Here is a 19816-nt window from a genome sequence, read left to right on the forward strand (position 1 = left end):
CAGAGATCCAGCTGTCTGAAACTGGCTCTGATTTACAGTGACCCCAATACTAAGGTCACTGAAACGACCTGTAGCAGCTGGGGCCAATGATCAAACCTGCACATCCCACTTGGCCAGAGATCTGCAGAATATGAAGAAACACCTTCAACTTTGATGTTCCTCAAAGTATTTCCAAATAGTTTTTGCTTTATAAAAGGGAACATTGTGCTGCTAACAGAGGTCACTCCCCTAACACCCAAGCGTGGCTGCTATGAGTCAAAGCTAAGATTTCCCAGCACTTTAAATAACTTGTGGGTGTGCCAGGCCTGCAGGTGTGCGTGCTGATGTTTATATGAAAGAAAGAAATGAGAAACCTGACCAGGACACCCCGCTTTTACACAGGCCCGTGCTGCAGTGGCCATTCTGCAGCTGGCACTAAGCTTTGATACAGCAGCTGGTCTGCTGCATACCTGAGGCAGCCGTGCTGGTGTTACAGGTGCAGCACACAAACTGCTGATTACTCCCAACTGAAACTTTGAAACGGACGCGCCTCGTTTTACTGTAGAATTCATTCACTTTTTCAGTGGAACACACAACGTGTTTGCGTGGGTGTGAGAGGGGAAGGCTATGAAGGCGGGGCCTCGCTCTTTGGACCCTCCCACCCCTGGCTGCTGACAGGTAGAAGGTCAGGCTGGAAGCGCTGACTTCATTGGCTCTGGTACTCTGAGCTGGGACGGCACGCTCTGATAGTGAGAAGGGCGCGTGGACATATCTGACTTTGACACACAGCGACGCAGCGAGCGCGCGCAGCCGAGACTCACCTGTACTGCTGGGTCTGTTTCTGTGGAAAGCCGCTGACAGGTGACCTTCATCATGCTGAAGAAGAAGACCAAGTCCACCACGATAACGCAGCCGAAACAGGCGTAAGTAGGAGCTTGTTCCTCTGCGCTCGAGCCCTTCAGAGCGGCTCGCGAGCTTCATCTGTCCTAACTTGTAGTGATTTCTACACGATCAGCGGACTCACGCCACATCTCAGAAAAAAGGATGGTTAAATGATCACACCGGGGTGAGCCCGGCTGTGCTGAAGCTCGGAGTTTATATGCGCGTATCGTATTACTTGTTTGTGCACACAGAGCGGTCGCAGCGCAGCGCAGCGCTGTGCGCTAAACCAGCAGCGGATGGAAAGAACGCGGAGCTGTCCGTCCAGGCGCCTTAACACAGGCTCTGATCATTGTGTCCTGATGGATCGCGGGATGTAAACGTTCTGAGGTGTCTGTATGAGCTACAGTCAGACGGGCAGGACCGAAACTCGGAGTTAGACTACATAGTTTGTGCATTAACTGGAGAGTGGGTGTGGCCGATAAGCCCTGGTTAGTTTGCGGTAACTGGTTCGATAAGTTTTCTGCTGCCCTCCTTAGAAACACAATGTGAGAGGAATTCCTTGCAGCCTCGCCCATAATGTCACTGCACCAGGGCCAGTCACTTCAGCTGTTGTACTGGCGTGGTCCAGGGTACATGCCGTGGTGAAAGTGAGAACGTGAGCGTGTTAAATCATCATTTACAGAGCGCTGGCTTAGAGACAGCACAGTCAAGCAGCAGGTATCGGTGAGAGATGTTTGTCCTGCTGCCACACCTGCGCCAACAGCAAAGGAGTCTTTGTTTTGGTGTTGTGGCGTCATGTTCGTGTGAAGCATGTGTTTACACCAGCACAGTGATTTATTGGCTTTTCACTGTTTCGTCCGTCTTAGTGCATATCGTTCATTATAGTCACTCGTGCCCTGTGATAACCACCAATAGATTGCAATGGAATCTGAGTAATGCAGCTCCACCCCTCTTCATGCTGCTCTTCTTGTTCAGGTGTAGGTGTGCGTGTGTGAAAGATGAGCCAGGTTTTAAGCCAAAGCCCAGCAAACAGAGACGACTGTAAAGGCGAGGCGGAGGAGCTGGGGAACAGTGATCTCTGCAGAGATGATTCACATACCAGGTGGAGGAGCTGGGGCTCAACCCACCCACCTTCCAGTTGGTTAACAACATGCTCAGCACATCTCAGTGTACACACAGAGAGGAAAGGGCTCGGGGTTTGCAGCGATGCTTTAGTGACAGCAGCAGGCTTCCACACCCTGTGTGACCTAATGCTGGAGCGTTCTGGTTCTGATTTAACCAGCTCCCTGTGGAAACACGTGAGTTGTGTTTGTTGAGCGCCAGATCCTTTTCAGAACTAACACAGCCTCAGTGAGAACACTGCGTTAAAGCCAGCGACCTCCCCAGGATCCAGAAACACACAAAACAAAGCAGAGCAGCTTAAACTGTTGGAGCATTGCAGATCAGCACAGCACTGCTTCTTGTTTGGTGATCTGACACTGTGCACTCTTTGGTGACCACAGCAGGGTGAGCTCACATCTGTTCTGGATTCACAATGAAAACAACTCTCCACTTTTACACAAGTTTTATGCAACAAGTGGTGCTAATCCTGCAGGAGCACAGTACAGACAGTACAGGCGTTCATGTTCCTGTGTTCTCACGTATTTGGTGTTGTGATGTTTAGAAGACGAGTGTGTAAAGTTGCAGATGAGATGTCTTCTTCATGTTTGTCACTACAGTCAGAAATCCCCCTCAGTCTGTTGGGTGGGGTTTTTTTTTTTTTTTTGGATGAGCTTGCCCAGAACAGCTCGACAGTGCGCACCAGTTCAGACTTGTTTGTGTTAAAGTAAAAATCAGCTCAGGTTTGAAAGTACTGCATCGAGCATTATGTAACGTGCGCGTGTGTGTGTGTGTAACAAAAACTCGCTGGGCTAGTTTCCCCCATTTTAAGGAATATGTCAGCTGGGAGTTTCCTAATGGCAACTTATCCACTGAGATCGGAGATTCACAGCATTCACAGTCAGACTCATGAGCTCTGATGTTATCAATCAACACACTTTATTAATCCCTCAGGAAACGATGTGACTATAGTTGCTCCAAGACAACAACAACAGTAACAGACTGGACTAAATTAAATAATACAATTTATTACAAAGTTACAAGTATGAGAAGTGGCTCTAATATATGAACAAACGGCTCAATTATAAACACCCAGAGTATTGAAGAGATTAACTTTATACGACTGACGTTTTACTCTGAACTGTAAAGCTTTCTTATTTTGGTGTTTTCACCGTAGACTATGTACAAACAGGTGTAACTATCGCACTGTGTGCTACAGTGATGGATGCCTCAGATGGAGGAGTTGTGCAGGGAGATGACCACAGGACTGATTTCCTGTGTTGTTCAGTGGTGGCTAACGTTTGCGCCGTACTGTAGTGAGTTGTGCTCATTTTCACCCAAATTGTCACTGGTCATTGATTCCTGTCTGACACCAGGTGTGATGGAAACATGCAGTGAGATGATGACTCGTTATCACTCTGTGTAATGAACAGCACAGGTACTGTACAGAGTACTCGCTGCTCAGGCTTTCCACTTAAATCCACAGTTAAATCTATTGAGAAGGTCAGCTGGGTCCTGGATCACCTGTACGAGTAACACAATGTCAGTTTCTGTACAAACGTGTCGCTGTTGAAACTAACAGTGCACAGCAAAGAAGTCCAGTACATTTATCCTGCATTTGTAGCCCCATTCAGAACTCTGACACTGACTACATTTGAACTCTTTACATGCCTTGGCACTCTTTGCTACTCGTGATGGGTTCCCAGTTTGTGAGATCTGCTGGTTTAGTTTTAAACCACGTGCTCTGCACTTCTCTGATGCCTCGTTAAAGTACTAACCCTGGAGTAGTGTTGGAGTTGGTGTTTTGTATTTCTGAAAGCGTCGAGCTGCTGTTCTGCGGCTCATAATCGAAGGGGTTGAGCTTGTTACGAAGCCACTATTTTCAGCTTCTGTAATTATGATATATGTTCCATCGAGTGTTACAGAGTTGCTTCACAGGGATCCAGAAAAGCCTGTGTGTGACGTCATTAAGGATGTCTCTGTGTGTCGTCTCTCAGTGCTCCCAGCACAGAACTCGCCACACTGATCGAGAAGCTGCAGAAGAATGCTGACAAAGTGGAGAAGAATATCTACGATGTGGAGCAGAACCTCAACAAGGTAGAGTGCTGCAGCAACGCTCATGTCTCCAGTCAGTCCAGTCAGCTTCATGTGTGCTGTCGGCTATAATTACATATGTATCAGCCTCTTTGAGAAATAGACCACAGCTTATTTCAACATGGAGCATGTTAGCCGTCATATAAAAACCCACTGCAGTCACACGTTAGTGCCCATCTGAGCTCAGAGCCACAGCACTGTCATGATACACTTTCAGCTTCTGTCTATTCAGCTGAAAGGCTGGCAGTGTCTGTCTAACTCCACATGACTGACTCTTTCCTCACAGGATGTGAGCAAGATCAATGAGGGGAAGCAGCCCCTGTATCAAGAAGACACCAACAAGAGACTCCTCAATTCTCTGGAGCTGCTGAGTGGCCTGGATGACGACGTCGTCAACGCCAGACGCCTTCAGCATCCGCAGGCTGAGATGATAGCACAGGAGTGAGTGAACGCTATTTCACGCTATGCAAACCACCTTAGTTGTGCCTGCTAGTGCATGATGCACACAAAAGCTTAATGTTAAGTCATGAATATTCACGAAGACCTGAGGAAGACCTGGTTACTGTTACCTGCTGGCTCTGTTACCTAAAATGTTGTGTTCTCGTTTCTGTGTGTATTCAGCATGAAGCAACTGCGTGACAGGGTGACGAAGCTGAAAGAGGAGCACGGCCACATCTACCACCTGGTCCGCACTGAGGGCAAGCCCAGCATCAACTGGGGCAACATGATGGATGAAAAGCTGGTAAACAAAAACCCAGCAAACATGAATTCAAGCCGCAGTGTGCAGCACTCGCTGCTAGGTCCAGCACGGTGTTACAGAGGAACGCCTCGTTAGGTCTTTATGTCAGTGCAACAACTGAGAAACTTTCAGTTACTGAGGGAACACAAGCACGCCTTATCTGTGTGTGCACATGGTGCTTACATGCAGCAGGTGGCTCGCACGCTGCAGATCACTGTCACTGTGGGTTAGCAGGAGTCCTGCTTAAACAATGGAGTCAGGTATTTGTTTGTACAGTGCACAGGTGAACACAATAAAAGTATTCCATGTCTGCATGGCAGAAATTTCACATCACATGTCTGCAGAGGGTGTTAGACGTAGGTCGCTTTTTAGACGTTTCATTTCAGAAAAGTGGAATTCATTCATGATGCACACCATGTGTCTCTGCTCAGGACAACCTGCAAAACAAGGGCTTTGGCCAGGACCTGCCCTCTGTGGAGAACGAGGTGGAGGAACACAACATCTTCCACAGTGAGGTGGAGGCTCTGGCTCCTCACATCTCTGCCAGTGGAGACAAGGTGACATGATGTCAGAATCAAAGGTTTGCACAGTTGGACGTCCTGCGTCGGTTCCTCGCTGACCCTCTGTGTGTCTGCTCTGCTTTGTTCTGCAGGAATACGTCAGCAGCCTTCAGTCAAAGTACAACAAACTGCTGGTAAGTGTTTGTTTCTGTGTGTATGATATATGTGCGCTTTTGTGTAGTTTCACTGTGATCCATGGTGAGTGCGGTGTATGCACACAGCATCCAGCCGGCTGACAGTAGGGCTGGGTATCGTCACTGATTTCTAGAATCGATTCAATCCACGATTCGATTCGGGAAGATTTTGTCTCAGACAGTCAGAAATATTATAATTCTGATCACTTATCAATACATATCTATATTTTTATATCTATAAAAAGAAAGCTGACACTTGTGAGACTTTATCAGAGGTGTGAGCAGCACAGCAGATGCCTTTGTGTCAAAGTAACTGAGGATGAAACACAGAACAACATGAAGGCATTTTTCCTGGTCTGGGTTTTTATAGCAGATGACCTTAAAAATATTGTGCAGTCAAAAACGAAGTGAAGCAGAGCAAAGTTACAGAGGTTTGATTGGAGACATCGCGAAGCATTTTGCAGTTTTGCATAATTTTAGTTTTAATTTGTTCAGTATTGAACAGCAGAAATGAGTTAAGTTACAACAAAAAGCAGCTGCCGACACCGTAGACCGGTGGGTAGACTGGTGCTCTCATTGACTGTTTTAGCTGTTTGGTGGTTGTTGACATTTTGTGAGGTTTAACCTGAGATTCTGGCATTTAGGGCAAAATAAATTTATATTAAAAAATCGATTCAGGATTTTAATGACTCGATATCACGTTATCCAGACCAGAATCGATTTTAATCAATAAATCGATAATCAAAACCCAGCCCTAGCTGACAGTAGTGCTGCTGACACACCAGCCGGTTCTCCACTGAAGTGTTTTATCTTTAGCAAAAACATGAATTTGTTAAAAACTCAAGAACTTGATTTTGATTTCATGCTAATTATGTTAAAACACAGAATCATATCGTTTGAATTCAAACGCAAACAAAACTTTCCTTGACTCGTCCAGCCGCTTGTAAAAACCTCAAATAAAGCTGTTGGTGACTAAGCTTCCTGTTCCCTCGGCTAGGCTAACTCCAGCACTCGACAGCGCAACCTGATGAGCCTGCGAGACTACATGCAGCGCTGCACCAACGAGCTGTACTGGATGGACCAGCAGGCAGAGGAGAGGATCAAATACGACTGGAGTGACAACAACCTGGACTACCCTGCCCGGCAGAGGCAGTACGAGGTAGCTGTGGAATTCACACACGTGCACGGCGAGTGAAACAAGCTCAGCTCGCTCAGCAAATTTGTCTCAACCAACAGAATTTCATCAGTAAATGTCTGGAGTCCAAGGAGGGCACCATCACCAAGCTGAACGATGATGGAGAAAAGCTGATTGCCTCTGACCATCCAGGGAAGAATGTTATGGAGGTACCCACCATCCGCACACTTTGACTCTTTCATAGTGCGTTTCTGCCTGGGCCCTGGGTCCACGGGAGTCTGCGGTAGAGCAGGCTCATGTTTTAAAGACAGCGGGGCTTCAAGGCGCTTTTCAGTCCTCACACAGCAGACGGATGATGCGCTTCTCGTTTTGTCTAAAAACACTGTTTGTGGGTTGGACCCAGTTGGCATACGAGCAGCTCAGGCAACAAATGAGCTGCTTCCACTTGTTATCTCACAGTCTGTTATGGGCAACGTAAGACGTTCATCCTTCAGATAGATGTAAAAAGGGGGGAAGAAGCCATACTGGTGCTTCTTATTGTCTCATTATTAACTCTGTTGCTGCACTTCTCTATAATGTTACGCATAAACCACGTTGTTGTCAGGCTCATATGGAAGCAGTCCACGCTGACTGGAAGGAACACCTGAACCTGCTCATCTGTGAGGAGAACCACCTCAAACACATGGATGAGTACCACAAGGTCAGTGTGACAGGTGACATGCACAGAGACGCATTTAAAGAGTGAAGCTCATCTGTACGTGTGTGTCTGCATGCAGTTCCACAAGGAGGCGCGCGACACTCAGGACCTGCTGAAGCGTCTGGACACGGAGATCAGCCAGAAGTACAACCCCGAGTTCAAAGACATGTATCAGATGGAGGGGCCTGATCAGGGAGCTGGACGTGAGTGCTTTTATCTGCACATAGACCACAGCTGATAGCATCACTGACTGCGTACGGTGACGACACGCTTGTGCGTTTCTTGTGTGCAGGATGAAGCCAAGGCCATCGAGAACTTTGACGAGCGGGTTAAGGCCCTTCAGAAGCGCAGCCTTCAGGTGTTGCCTCTGAAGTACCGCAGGGAAACGCCCCAGAAGCTGATCCCTGTCGAGGCTCTGTGCGAATTTGACACCGATGACGTACGTACTGCGTCCTTCACACGTAATACTGAGACGATAGCGGCGTGATCCAGTGACGCGTTCTAACTGTTTCCCCGTGTAGGGTCAGATCGTGCGGGGGGAGAGGTACACTCTCCTGCGGCAAAATGGTTCCAAATGGGACGTGAAGGATGCGGCCGGACACAAGATCACTGCCCCGGGCATCTGCTTCATGTTCCCCCCCACCGACCCGGAGGCTGTGGCCATCACCGACAAGTGAGTGTGTACAAAGGGCTTTCTAAACTCCTTCGGCCGATGAGGGCATCTACAGATGTAACAGTATGTCGTGTGTGTCCTGCAGCCTGACCGGACAGCAGAAAGCTATCAAACAGAAGATGGCAGCCACCAAGGGAAGTCTGCAGAAACGCTTGGACGAGCTGAAGAAGACGAGCGGAACTGCAACCGCTACAGGTACGCATGACGCACAATAATATATTAGCACCATGGTTATGACAGACCAGCTGATTTCTAGTATAACCTTCCAGTGTGCTGGTGCCGCTGACTCACACTGTTTGCTGCCAGTACACTCAAATATATGCAACTGCTCTGCCTTCCCTCCAGGTGAAAGGCTGCCCTGGTTCTTAGAGTTAATGACGTTGCTCTGTTTGTCACAATAATCCTCACAATAGGAAACTCGCATAACCGCAACATGCTCCGTTTTTCTCATCTATTCAAGCAACTATGTTAGTGAAACTTCTTCACCAAAAATATGTTGAGTTTTTCTCAAATAATAAGATGACGTTGAGCCTTTGTTTCTTCATAATTAGGACATAGGATCATGAGGAACGTGCAAACAGACAGTTTGTAGAAATATTTGGTGTGAGCACCGCTGAGCACAGCCTGAACTCTCAGCTTTCTATCCAAGCATCTTCAGGAACAGTTCTCCAGGCTTCTTGAAGCTGTTCTCTCTCCTCTCTACATACAATAATAATTTAATCACTGCATTAGACCTGACTGATGTTTCAGTCCAGTTCTCGTGTCATTTGGATGATTTCTTGCTCAGAAAACCAGGACAGAGTGGAGCGATCCAGATGTGGTTTACCGTCTGCTTTTGTGTTCGCCTTGTTTCTTCTATGACACATTTGTTTTTCTCACACACAGTAAATCCGAGCAGGCTACATACAAAAAGGACACACACAGAATAGACATGCTGCCTTCATGACACAGTGATATAAACTGTTGTTTCTGCCATTTCTTTTCCATCTGTTAGTCAAAACTTTGGGTTCTTGAGTTACTCAGAAGTAACTCAAAACTTCAAGTTGCTCATTAAGTTGAAATTTTGAGTTTCATAACCATGAAGCATGAAAAGAAGGTACTATAAATCTAAACGTGCTGCTGGCTGGAAGATTTCAGATCAAGTGTGCGTGTGATGAATATGTTTTCCTGCCCTCTCACACTGCTGCATGTAGCCTCAGACAAACAGGAACAGCAGTGCCGCCAGCTGATGGCTGGTCTGGATAAGGTTGTCAGTGACCTGGACAAACAGGAGAAATCCATCTATGCTCGAGTGCGCCCTCCGCTGGAACAGAACAGGACACTGCAGGACAGTACTGACCGCCTGCAGGACATGAAAGTAAGAACGTCTGCTTTGTTCTTTGGTTTGATATTAAAGCTGCTTCTCTCTGCTCGGTTTAGCCCACCAAGCAAAGAGTGTGTTTTTGCACTGTGCAACTCACCAGTACACGTTTCTCTCCAGGACATTGCTGCTGCTGTCAGAAGGATTGAACCAGAGAAGTCTTCTAAAGTGCAGGAAGCACAGAGCTTCTTGGTCTCAAACCCAAATTGTGCCAGCACATCTCAACTTCACAGCAAGGTGGATGAGGCCAACAAGAAGTACACCAAGGTGGAGCAGCTTCTTCAGTGCTCTCAGGAGAAGTATGTGACCTGATTATTGCTTTCAAAGTGCCATCAGTGCAGCAGCATGCCTCTGCTTTTTCTGTTTTCAGTGTGCTCAGTGACAGGCATTTTTGAACTTTGCTTTAGGCTGAAGAATTCCAACCAGCTGGAGTCATCTCTGCAAAATGGAAAAACCTTACTCTCCACCTACGAGAACAAGCTGGCCAGGGAGGAGGTTGCTCCTGCTGACGTCTCTTCAATGGAGAAAACCCAGCGGGAACTTGCAGTAAGATGGTCTTATATCAGAACAGAATTTATTCACTTTTATATGAACTGAACTGAAACTTGTTGTTACTGTTTCAGTTTATGTTCCTTCATGTCCAAACTGCCACACGTTCACAGACAGGTGACGTGTCTGTTTACTGTAGGTTGTCTCAAGCAGTTTGTCTTTTGCTGCCCTGGCAGGATATCGGAGCGGACCTGCGGTCACAGAGGACACTGGTCTCTGACACAGAGCAGAACCTGCGTCTGGCCAAGAGCAGCTGTGAGAACATGGCCAACAAGTTCCAAGAGCACTGCCCTGACATCGAGAGGCAGGAAGCTGATGTCCAGAAACTCAACAAGAGATACAACAACCTCAACCAGCAGACTGACTCGAGGTAAGTTGTTAGAATGGGCAGGAAAGCACGTCAGTAATATGTAAAGCAAATACAGCGCAGGACGTCATCGGCAGCCAGAAATGTCTAGCACAACATCACCTGCCCAAGGTGCATGGAGATAGCGTGAAGACTCGAGTGACACTTGAAGCACTACAGAACAACTTTATTACCTGACCAACGCTCTTTGGCTTGTGACCATCAGGGTCCCTGAAGCACAGAAGGTCATTTCATATGTAAAGACAATCTCTGATGATATGTTTTGGTTTGTTTGTGCAGGGCTCAAAGCTTGCAGAGAGCCAAGATGGCGTACAAAAACTACCGCAATGATTATGACAATTTGAACAGCTGGCTCTCTCGTGTTCCAAATTACGAGCCCCGTGACACTGATGACCCAAAACAAGTGGAAACGAAGCTGAGAAATCAGAGGGTATGAATGCTGAGCAATAACTCTGCATATTTCTCGTTACACATGAATGTTAGTGGCACTTAACTCTGCTCTTTTCTACAGAACCTGCTATCTGATATAGCGAGAAAGGAGTCTGATTTAAACAATGTCTCCAAAAATGCCCAGCTGTACCAGCAAGCTGTCAAAGTCAGTTTTTCTCCATTGATTTTTTTTCTTTATCATATGATCTTTTAGAAAAGTTAAAGGTTTGATGGTGGTTTACTGATTCACTCTTCAGGACTATGAGACTGAAGCTGAGAAGTTCAAATCTATCCTTGATCTTGAGGATGGACTTGTACCTCAGACATACAAGAGCAGCAGATTGGAATCACCTGCAGCAACAGTCAAGGCAGAGGTAAGGCACAGCATGCACGGTGAAGTGAAAATACACAGCACAGTTTAAACTTGTGTTGCTAACTGCTATGACCAACACAAGTCTTCTAGCTCAGAGCTCATTTTCAGCTGGGATACAAATTTAAACAATGAATAACCAAAACCAAGAGAACCTGATATATCCTGAAAGAATCGTGACCTCAGAAATGTTCCAGTCTTTTATTGGATGCGTTTCAAACTACACAGTTTTCTCTGGTACTCTCAAACAAGCGCTGAGATTACCCTAATGACGCAGTTATCGGGTTGTTTAGACAAGCTGAGTTCGGCCACAAACATACTCAAAACAACATTTGATATTTGCGTTGCAGTTATTTATATGTGTGTATGTGTGTATATATATATATATATATATATATATATATATATATATATATATATATATATATATATATATATATATATATATATATATATATATATATATATATATATATATATATTAGGGGTGCAGCGATACACAAAATTCACGGTTCGATACTTTGGTGTCACGGTTCGATATTTTTTCGATACAAAAAAAATGTTCATGCCTTTTTAATTTGTCATTTATTAAAATTATAAATATATATTTTAACTCAAAAGTACAGTTTTTAAATTTAACCCTAACCCTTGTGCGTGTTTTTTATTTTGACAGCGAATGCGCACCTGCGGATCACTTATGTGCAGCCCTGGTTATTTAGCTCGTCATATCGCAGCCACAGAAATTATTTTGTCCATGAAACCATAAAGCTGCACTTTCTTTTTGCCTTATAGTTTGATGATTTGTCATAACTTCTCCGTTTTGTGGTAAGCTTTTCTTTGGCTGTCACTTCTTCACCCTGACCGGTCTTATTTGGCTCAGCAGAACTGAAATGCTTTTACACGCTCACTCACATAAGCTCAGCGATTCTCTGCGCGATCAACCTCTCACATGTTTAAGCTTGCTGCGGGAGATTTCACTTGTCATGTTTGCATAGTAAGCTAACGATTAATAAGACGATGTCAGAGGAATTGGTGCGCAAATTATCATCACTCACAGATCAGTGCTGTCGCTCTCTATACACAGTTCACACGATTGCAAAGTGAAAGCAAAAAAACAAGCGCAAATTCAAACGCAACTTCAATATGTCACATATTGACAGTGGCTCACCGATGCCAATGACATAATTACCCAGCTACATTTCTGAAAGAATGCAAAAGCATTGACATATATTTTTCCTTCCTACAATAGCCCGACGGGCAGGGAAGAGATAGATTTTGGTAGCCCGACTGAAAAAATCGCTAGCTCCAGGACGTCGGGCTAGCGATATTGCAAGCCCTGTATCTGATTGAGGAATCACTCATCTTTGGAAAAGAGAGTTTATTACAGAGAAATGTCTCTTTCCAAAATAAAAGCTATACTATCCGCTTCTTCTGGGCTATATTCTCAGCAGCATAAGGAGAATCATGTGCTAACAGCTGTCTAAATGACTCGGCTAAAGTTAGTAGCATGCTTGTTGTTTTTGTCTTTGCACTAGGATGATGTCGGCGTAAATGTGCAGTCATATTCGTTGTGTTCCCACTAGTGCTTTCAGGTTAATCTCGTTGAAATGACCTTAACGCCACAACACGGCAAATCTCCGTTAACGAGCTACCGCGGATCGCCCCGTGCGTGGGGCTAGACGGCCAACACGTTAACGAGCTAACTGCGCTAACACACTAGTTCCCACCCATGTAATTGAGCATTGCATGGCACATCCAACATACTGTTTTACTTTAGTCCATGACTCGCTTACCTTCAGGGTCATACGTCACATGAAAACCAAAATAATTCCAAACGCCAGATCTGAATGAGGTCCATGTTGCAAGGAGAGCTTAACTTCTGTCTTGCTAGCTTGCCCTGTGCTCTTCCTTCTGACTATGCTGTCTGTGTTGAGCGCTCAGTGGATCTGCGCTCGACAGTGCAGCCTAGGCGGAGTAGTCGAACGCAGATTCACTGAGCGCTCAACACAGACAGCATCGTCAGAAGGAAAGTTGATAAAATAAATTACAAATGTTGTATTGTTCGATACATATGCGTACCGAACCGAAAGCACTGTATCGAACGGTTCAATATCGATACGAATATCGTTGCACCCCTAATATATATATATATATATATATATATATGCGCGCATGCATGCGCAAGCATTCTCAGACCTCCCCACTCTTCCACAAACCTGTGTGAGGTGAGCAGCAAGACCCCAGCACCGAACAGAGCAGATATCAGTGACGACACATGAAACTCATTATGTTAGATCCATCACAAAACAGGGCAGCACGGTGGTTAGCACTGTTGCCGCACAGCAAGAAAGTCCTGAGTTCAATTCCACCATCAGGTCTTTCTGTGTGGAGTTTGCATGTTCTCCCCATGTTAACCTATCCCCACTAACATGCAGTTAGTGGGGATAGGTTAACTGATTAATCCAAATTGCCCATCGGTGTGAATGCGGGACTGAATGGTTGTCTGCCTCTATGTGTTATCCCTGCGACAGACTGGCGACCTGTCCAGGGTGTACCCCGCCTCTCGCCCAATGACAGCTGGGATAGGCTCCAGCAGCCCCCACGACCCTGAAAAGGATAAGTGGAAGCGAATGGATGGATGGCATCACAAAACAAGGAGCTGGTGATAGACTTGCAATTGTGCAGCACCTGTGACGATGCTAAAGCAGCTTAAATAATGTGCCCTGTAATAAATTTGAATTGAATCCCAGCCTACAGCATGAGCTGAGCTGTAGGCCTGCATTAAGATCAGCTGATCTGCTGGCATTGTGTTATTAAATACTAGAAAACACAGATTTACCAATAACAAACACTACACAGTAGCCTGCACAATCTGAAATGTTCAGGATTAGAGAACAGTAAGATGGGTACGATTAACATCAAAGTGTTCCACTTACCTGGATTATATCCATCCATCTATTCTCCTCTTTGTTAGGGTCATGGGAGGTTGGAGCCTGTCCCAGCTACCATAGGGCGAGAGGCAGGGTAGACCCTGGACAGGTCGCCGGTCTATCACAGGGCTAACACACAGAGACAGACAACCATTCGCACTCACATTCACACCTGTGGGCAATTTAGAATTACCAATTAACCAAACCTGTGTAACTGCATGTTTTTGGACTGTGGGAGTACCCATATCTTTATAGGCTACTCTGTAGTGTCTGTAATTAATAATGTTTTCTGGTAAAGGTTATTTAGGGCGGGGGGGTGTATTTACAGTGGGAGCCAAGATGTTTTACACTGGGACTTGAATGCATTTTCCATTTGTGGATCTGGCAGCGTTCAACTTGTCTCAAAACCCCAAGTTGGCATGCGATGTGATCTGTGTATGCATAGCAAGGTTATCGAAAAGTAAAATCATCTGATTCAAGACGCTGTACGTAAATGATCAGAATGTATTTATGTTTGTATGTACGCATTTGTAAAATTGTTCGATGTTTGGTCAAACGTAGCACACTCGTGCGAGTCCTCAAAAGTTTCACAAAATTATTGTACACATTTGTAAATCACATTTACACTTGTGGATCATATCGTACACATTTGCAACCCCTTTGAGGAACATTTCTCTCCATGTAGACAGTATATAAGATTACCATTGCTGCTGTGACATCCATTGGTTTCCTCAAGATGAATTTTTTCACTATTGCCATCTTGGTTTTAAAAAAAAAAAAAAAAAAAAAAAAAAAAAAAAAAAAAAAAAAAAAAAAAGACAGATGTGATAAGGAGGGTCATGTCTGACTGAGAATCCATTTCCTCATTGACATGTCAATCACAAGCTGTACAGATAATCATCCATTCTGAAATGCGGTGTGGCCAATATTTACGTACAAATAGAAATTGTTGAGGCACTTTGACACCGGCCAGGAGCAACATCAATATTTATACTGTCTATGGGCAAAAGGTATCTACAGGAAAAGAGATGCTTCTTGACACAAACAGACTCGTGCAAATTAACAACCACAATCCTCAGCTTAAGGGCATAAGCCAAAAACCGCTACCAAAGTTACTGTATATGATTTTCATTACATGTTATTTTATCGTTTGCAGGAAGCAGCTATTGAGGCAAAGTTTACTGAGGTGAATGCTGTAAATAAGCAAAGACTGCAGAATCTGGAGTTTGCCAACAGTCTTCTGAGCCAGGTAAACTATTTTACATATCATTGCTACATAAACATTAAAACTACAGTAATAATAATGATTATTTTCTTTCTATAGCAATCTGAGACTATCCAAGTTACAAATGTCAAGTCGGTCCAAGCCAATGCCCCTGGTGAAGAGCCGTGGAGAATAAGAAAACAGCTAGACGATGAGATCCATAGGCGGGAGCAACTAGAAAAAGAAATAGAGACCATTCAGACTGACATTTATATGCTTGAAGGACAAAAGCCCCAGGATACAATTGTTAAGAAGGAGCTAATTAAAAAGGTTCCAGACCCCCAGCTGGATGAAGAAGTCTACAAAGTCCAGCAGAAGTTGTCAGAGGAGCGCCGCACTACCCATGTCCTGGAGAATGACCTTGAGGTACTAAAGTTGAAGCTGCGTGGCCTTGAGACAGAGGTCAAAGAAGGGGCACAGCAGTACACAGTGAAGGAGGTCTTGCGTATAGAAAGAGACCGTGGTCAGGAGGAGGCGGTCCGAAAGCTTCGGGAGGAGCTGGAAGAGCTAAAAAGGCAGAGGCTGATGAAAGACAACGAGCTCATTGAGATCCAAAAACATGTGACACTCCTGGCTGAGGAGAAGAACAAGGAACAGGAGGTAATCACTGAAGAGGAGGTGATCAAAGTCCAGAATGACCCCCAACTTGAAAGTGAGTACAGGGTGCTGCTTGACAGGAAAGAGAAGGAAATAGAAAGCAGAAGGCAGCTGGAGGATGAGTTGCAATTTCTTCAAGAAAAGCTTCGAAGACTGGAGAAGGAGAAATCAATGGCTGAGGAAAAGATTTCCATCAAGGAAGTGCTGAAAGTTGAGAAGGATACTGCCTTTGAGAGAGAGGTAGAAAACCTTAGGAGGCAGTTCGAAGATGAGAAGGCCAAAAGAAGATCATCACAGCGGGAAAAGACTGACCTCCAGAGGAAAATTGCAAGCCTGGAGGAGGAGAAGTCTAAGGTTGTGATTCAAGAGAAAGTACGAGAGATTGTCCGGCCCGATCCCAAGGCTGAGAATGAAGTGGCCAATCTCCGTCTTGAACTTGTAGAGCAACAGAGGCGGTATAAAGATGCAGAGCTCCAGTTGAGATCTCTGCAGGATGAGCTGACCATGCTCAAGAACAGAGGGCCTCAAGTGGAAGTTAAAGAGATCATCAAAGAAGTAATCAAATATAAGATAGATCCACAAACTGAAAGAGAGCTGGAGAGACTTCGCAATGAAATTGTAGATAAAAGCCACCAGACTGAGAAATCTGAGCTAGAAATCCGCCAGCTTCGAGATGAAATCGAAAGATGGAAGAATACCAAACCCCAAGTGCAGACCAAAGAGGTTGTCAATGAAGTGCTGCAGTACAGAGAAGATCCAAAGACTAAGGAAGAAATTGAAATGCTAAAGAGGAAGCTGGCTGATGAACAGCAGAAACGCCTGGACCTTGAGAGAGAACGGACAGAACAAGAAGAAAAAATTAGACTAAGAAAGATGGATTTGTCTCAGGTTCGTGAGAAGATTGTTCAGCAAGAAGTGGTCAAGATGGAAGAGGATCCTCTCCTTAAGTCAGAATGTGACAGCTTCTTACAGAACATCAACAATGAGCAAAAACAGAAGGAAAGCCTAAAAACAGAGCTCTACCAATTGCAGAGACAGAAGACTGACCTGGACATGCAGCTGGAAGAACTGGAGCGTGAGCGCAGGGCAAGGCGTGATGCAGAACTAGAGATCCAGCGGCTTCGGGTTAGACTTAATGAGCTAGAGATCCGTGACAAAGAAAATCGTGAAAAGGTGACAGTCAAACAAAAGGTGGTTCTGCAGCAGGATCCTCAACAGGAGAAGGAACACTCCATTCTCAAACTACAACTTGATGAAGAGCGTCACAAACGCACCCTCCTTGAGAAAGAGTTGAATGTCCTTATTCAGCAGCAGATCACCCTGGAAAAGGTAGATGTGAAGGAAAGGGTTGTCCGCACTGAGAAAGTCCAAGTTGAACGGGATCCAGAGGCAGAGATTGAGATTGAGAACCTAAAGAGAACTCTGGAAGAGGAGAAAAGGAGAAGGCGAGAACTTGACCAAGAACTATCCACCCTCAATTCCAGGCTCTCTGATATGGAGTTTTCTAACACCAAGTCTACCAAAGAATTGGACTACATCCGTGATGAAAGTAGCCGATTGCAGCAGGAAAACCAAAGGCTGCAAAATGAGATTCGCAAGCTTCGGTCAGAGATTGAGATCACAAGCAAAGAGACTCGGCTTATTACAGAGTCTGCGCCAAGAGAGGATTCAAAGAACTTGGAGTTGAGGCTTGATTCATTACAGAAGGAATTGGCAGAGCTGAGGGCTGTAACAAACCAGAAGGATGAGGAGATAGAGAAGCTTAAAAAGAACCTGGCAGCTGTGAGGATGAAGAGGGAACAGAGGGAAAGCCATCTCCGCAGGTCTATTGTCGTCATCGACCCAGATACAGGCAAGGAGATGCGACCAGAGGAAGCCTACAAACTAGGGCTGATCGACTGGAAGATGTTTGTCAACCTGCAGAGCCAGGAGTGTGACTGGGAAGAGATCTCAGTCAAAGGGCCGCAGGGAGAATCCTCTGTGCTTCATGACAGAAAGTCAGGAAAAAAGTTTTCCATCGATGATGCACTGCGCCTTGGACACATCACAAATCGCCAGCTTCAGCAGTACTTAAATAAAGAAATCTCCATCCAGGAGTTTGGTGCATTGGTATCGGGCAAGAACAGGGGGCTTTAAAAGATACGCTTTTGATTTTCATTCTAAAAAAATCTGTTTTGACTGGTCTTCCTAGCTTTTAATATATACTTATATTCTCACTTTAATATTGTGGTGACCCTCAGTTACTATGTGTTTTACCTAAGAGTCCCAAATACACCATGTATTAATTTTCTTATGCATATCTGGCATGAATACATGGACTCATATTACCATCATCACAGCCAGCCACATAAATTTTTGATGCTGAAAAGTTCGATCTTTAATTTCTTTAACTTGGTGGCAGGGTTAAGAATGTATCTTTGAAATATTGTCACTAAAACTCACAAGAGTACTAAGTGTTTCATTTATTTATGGGCTTTAAACAGGGTTGTCGGCTGTGTGCTTTCAATAAAAAATTCAAACAAAATGTAATGTCTTGTGGGGTATTTTATTGTGGAAAACGTATGGAATTTATGGTATCAATATTCAATTTTATTTATGTATCACTGAATTACAACAATTGCCTCAAGGCAGTTTATATTGTAAAAAGTAAAGACCCTACAATAATACAGGAAAAACAAACAACAATCGGATGCTTCCCCCACCCCCTATGAGCAAGCACTTTGGTGACAGTGGGAAGGAAAAACTCCCTTTTAACAGGAAGAAACCTCCAGCAGAACCAGGCTCAGGGAGGGGCGGGGCCATCTGCTGCATGCAATTGGAGAGGAGGGAGGAAGACAGAACAAAGACATGCTGTGGAAGCGACCCAGAGATTAATAATAACTAATAATTAAATGCAGAGAGGTGTATAAACATACGAGTTAATGGCATTACAGGAAGCTCCCAGCAGCCTACACCTATTACACTGTAAATATGGAAGGGAATCGTTACTAGTTAAGGTTAAAGGGATGGTTGGCTCAACAGAGCTCTAACTTTCTGTCAGCCTGTCTACAGTGCTGAAGAGAAACCTAGGGTTGTTCTTACTATGCAGGCTCCTTCTGCACCCTGCACAGTTATCCAAGGGGAGTGCAAAGAAGGAAGACAGTCCTGCGGCACTCATTACTGTGTCTAACAGGTTTGAGGTGCTAGGTCCAGAAGCCACAGGTCCCGAGGAAAGTCCCCGGTACCACCTCAGAGCCCATAAGATTTCACACATGACAGGTGACAGCTCTCATTACTGGTGACTCAAAAATGAGAAACGGTAAAACAAGCTCAGCATGTCAAAGATTCTTGGGCAAGATACGGAATTCGGAGTCGCTCCTGATACGTTCATCGGAGTATGAATGTGTGAATGTTAGACAGAAAGATGTCCTTGAATGATGAATAAGACATGTTGTGTAAAGCAGGGGCGATTCTAGGATCAGAGCTTTGGGGGTGCTGAGCACCCAGAGAGCTGCTCAGCCAGGCAAGATCAACTTTACTCGTCACGATGAGACTACTTCCCTGTCTCTGTCAGTCCCTGCATCCTTAAATGTCTCCAGTTGTCCCGAGTTCCCTCTGACTGTCTCCTTGGTGCATTTAAACCTGTTCCTCCCTGTCCTCGTCGTCTGTTGTCCTCGTCTCCATTATCAGTCATCATAATTTTACCATCTCTGTGCAAGTCTGCAAATTTCTTTATTAAATCATAAGAGTCTTAAATTCATCAAGTCTCTCTGTGCCTGGGTCCTCACCACAAAACATGACATCACTGCTTTGTACATTTAAACACACTTTAATCCCCACATTTGTGAAAGAAAAGCAAAACACTGCAACAGTCTGTAACAAAACCATCAAATCAGATAAAGGTTATTTAAATGCTGCAAAAGAAAAATGGATTAGAATAAAAATAAAAAAAACACACATCCTAAACTTAATTACTTTAC

The 19816-nt window shown here is 44.8% G+C and overlaps 1 protein-coding gene across 1 annotated transcript; it reads left to right on the top strand.

Annotated features, from left to right (window-relative positions):
- Window positions 1-691: 691 nt before the first annotated feature.
- Window positions 692-18386, top strand: ppl (periplakin). The gene is given in 23 exon segments (XM_040005024.1): window positions 692-902; window positions 3957-4056; window positions 4340-4494; window positions 4675-4795; window positions 5224-5349; window positions 5445-5486; window positions 6484-6645; window positions 6723-6830; window positions 7226-7321; window positions 7398-7499; window positions 7501-7521; window positions 7611-7757; window positions 7840-7991; window positions 8077-8186; window positions 9185-9348; window positions 9472-9650; window positions 9759-9897; window positions 10077-10270; window positions 10547-10697; window positions 10779-10862; window positions 10954-11070; window positions 15153-15245; window positions 15321-18386. Coding segments are annotated over 23 exon segments (5286 nt in total). The 5' UTR covers window positions 692-852; the 3' UTR covers window positions 17994-18386.
- The last annotated feature ends 1430 nt before the right edge of the window (window positions 18387-19816 follow it).

Source organism: Simochromis diagramma, unplaced genomic scaffold (genome assembly GCF_900408965.1).
Source record: "Simochromis diagramma unplaced genomic scaffold, fSimDia1.1 OVJJ01000494.1, whole genome shotgun sequence".
In the NCBI taxonomy this organism is placed as follows: Eukaryota; Metazoa; Chordata; class Actinopteri; order Cichliformes; family Cichlidae; genus Simochromis; species Simochromis diagramma.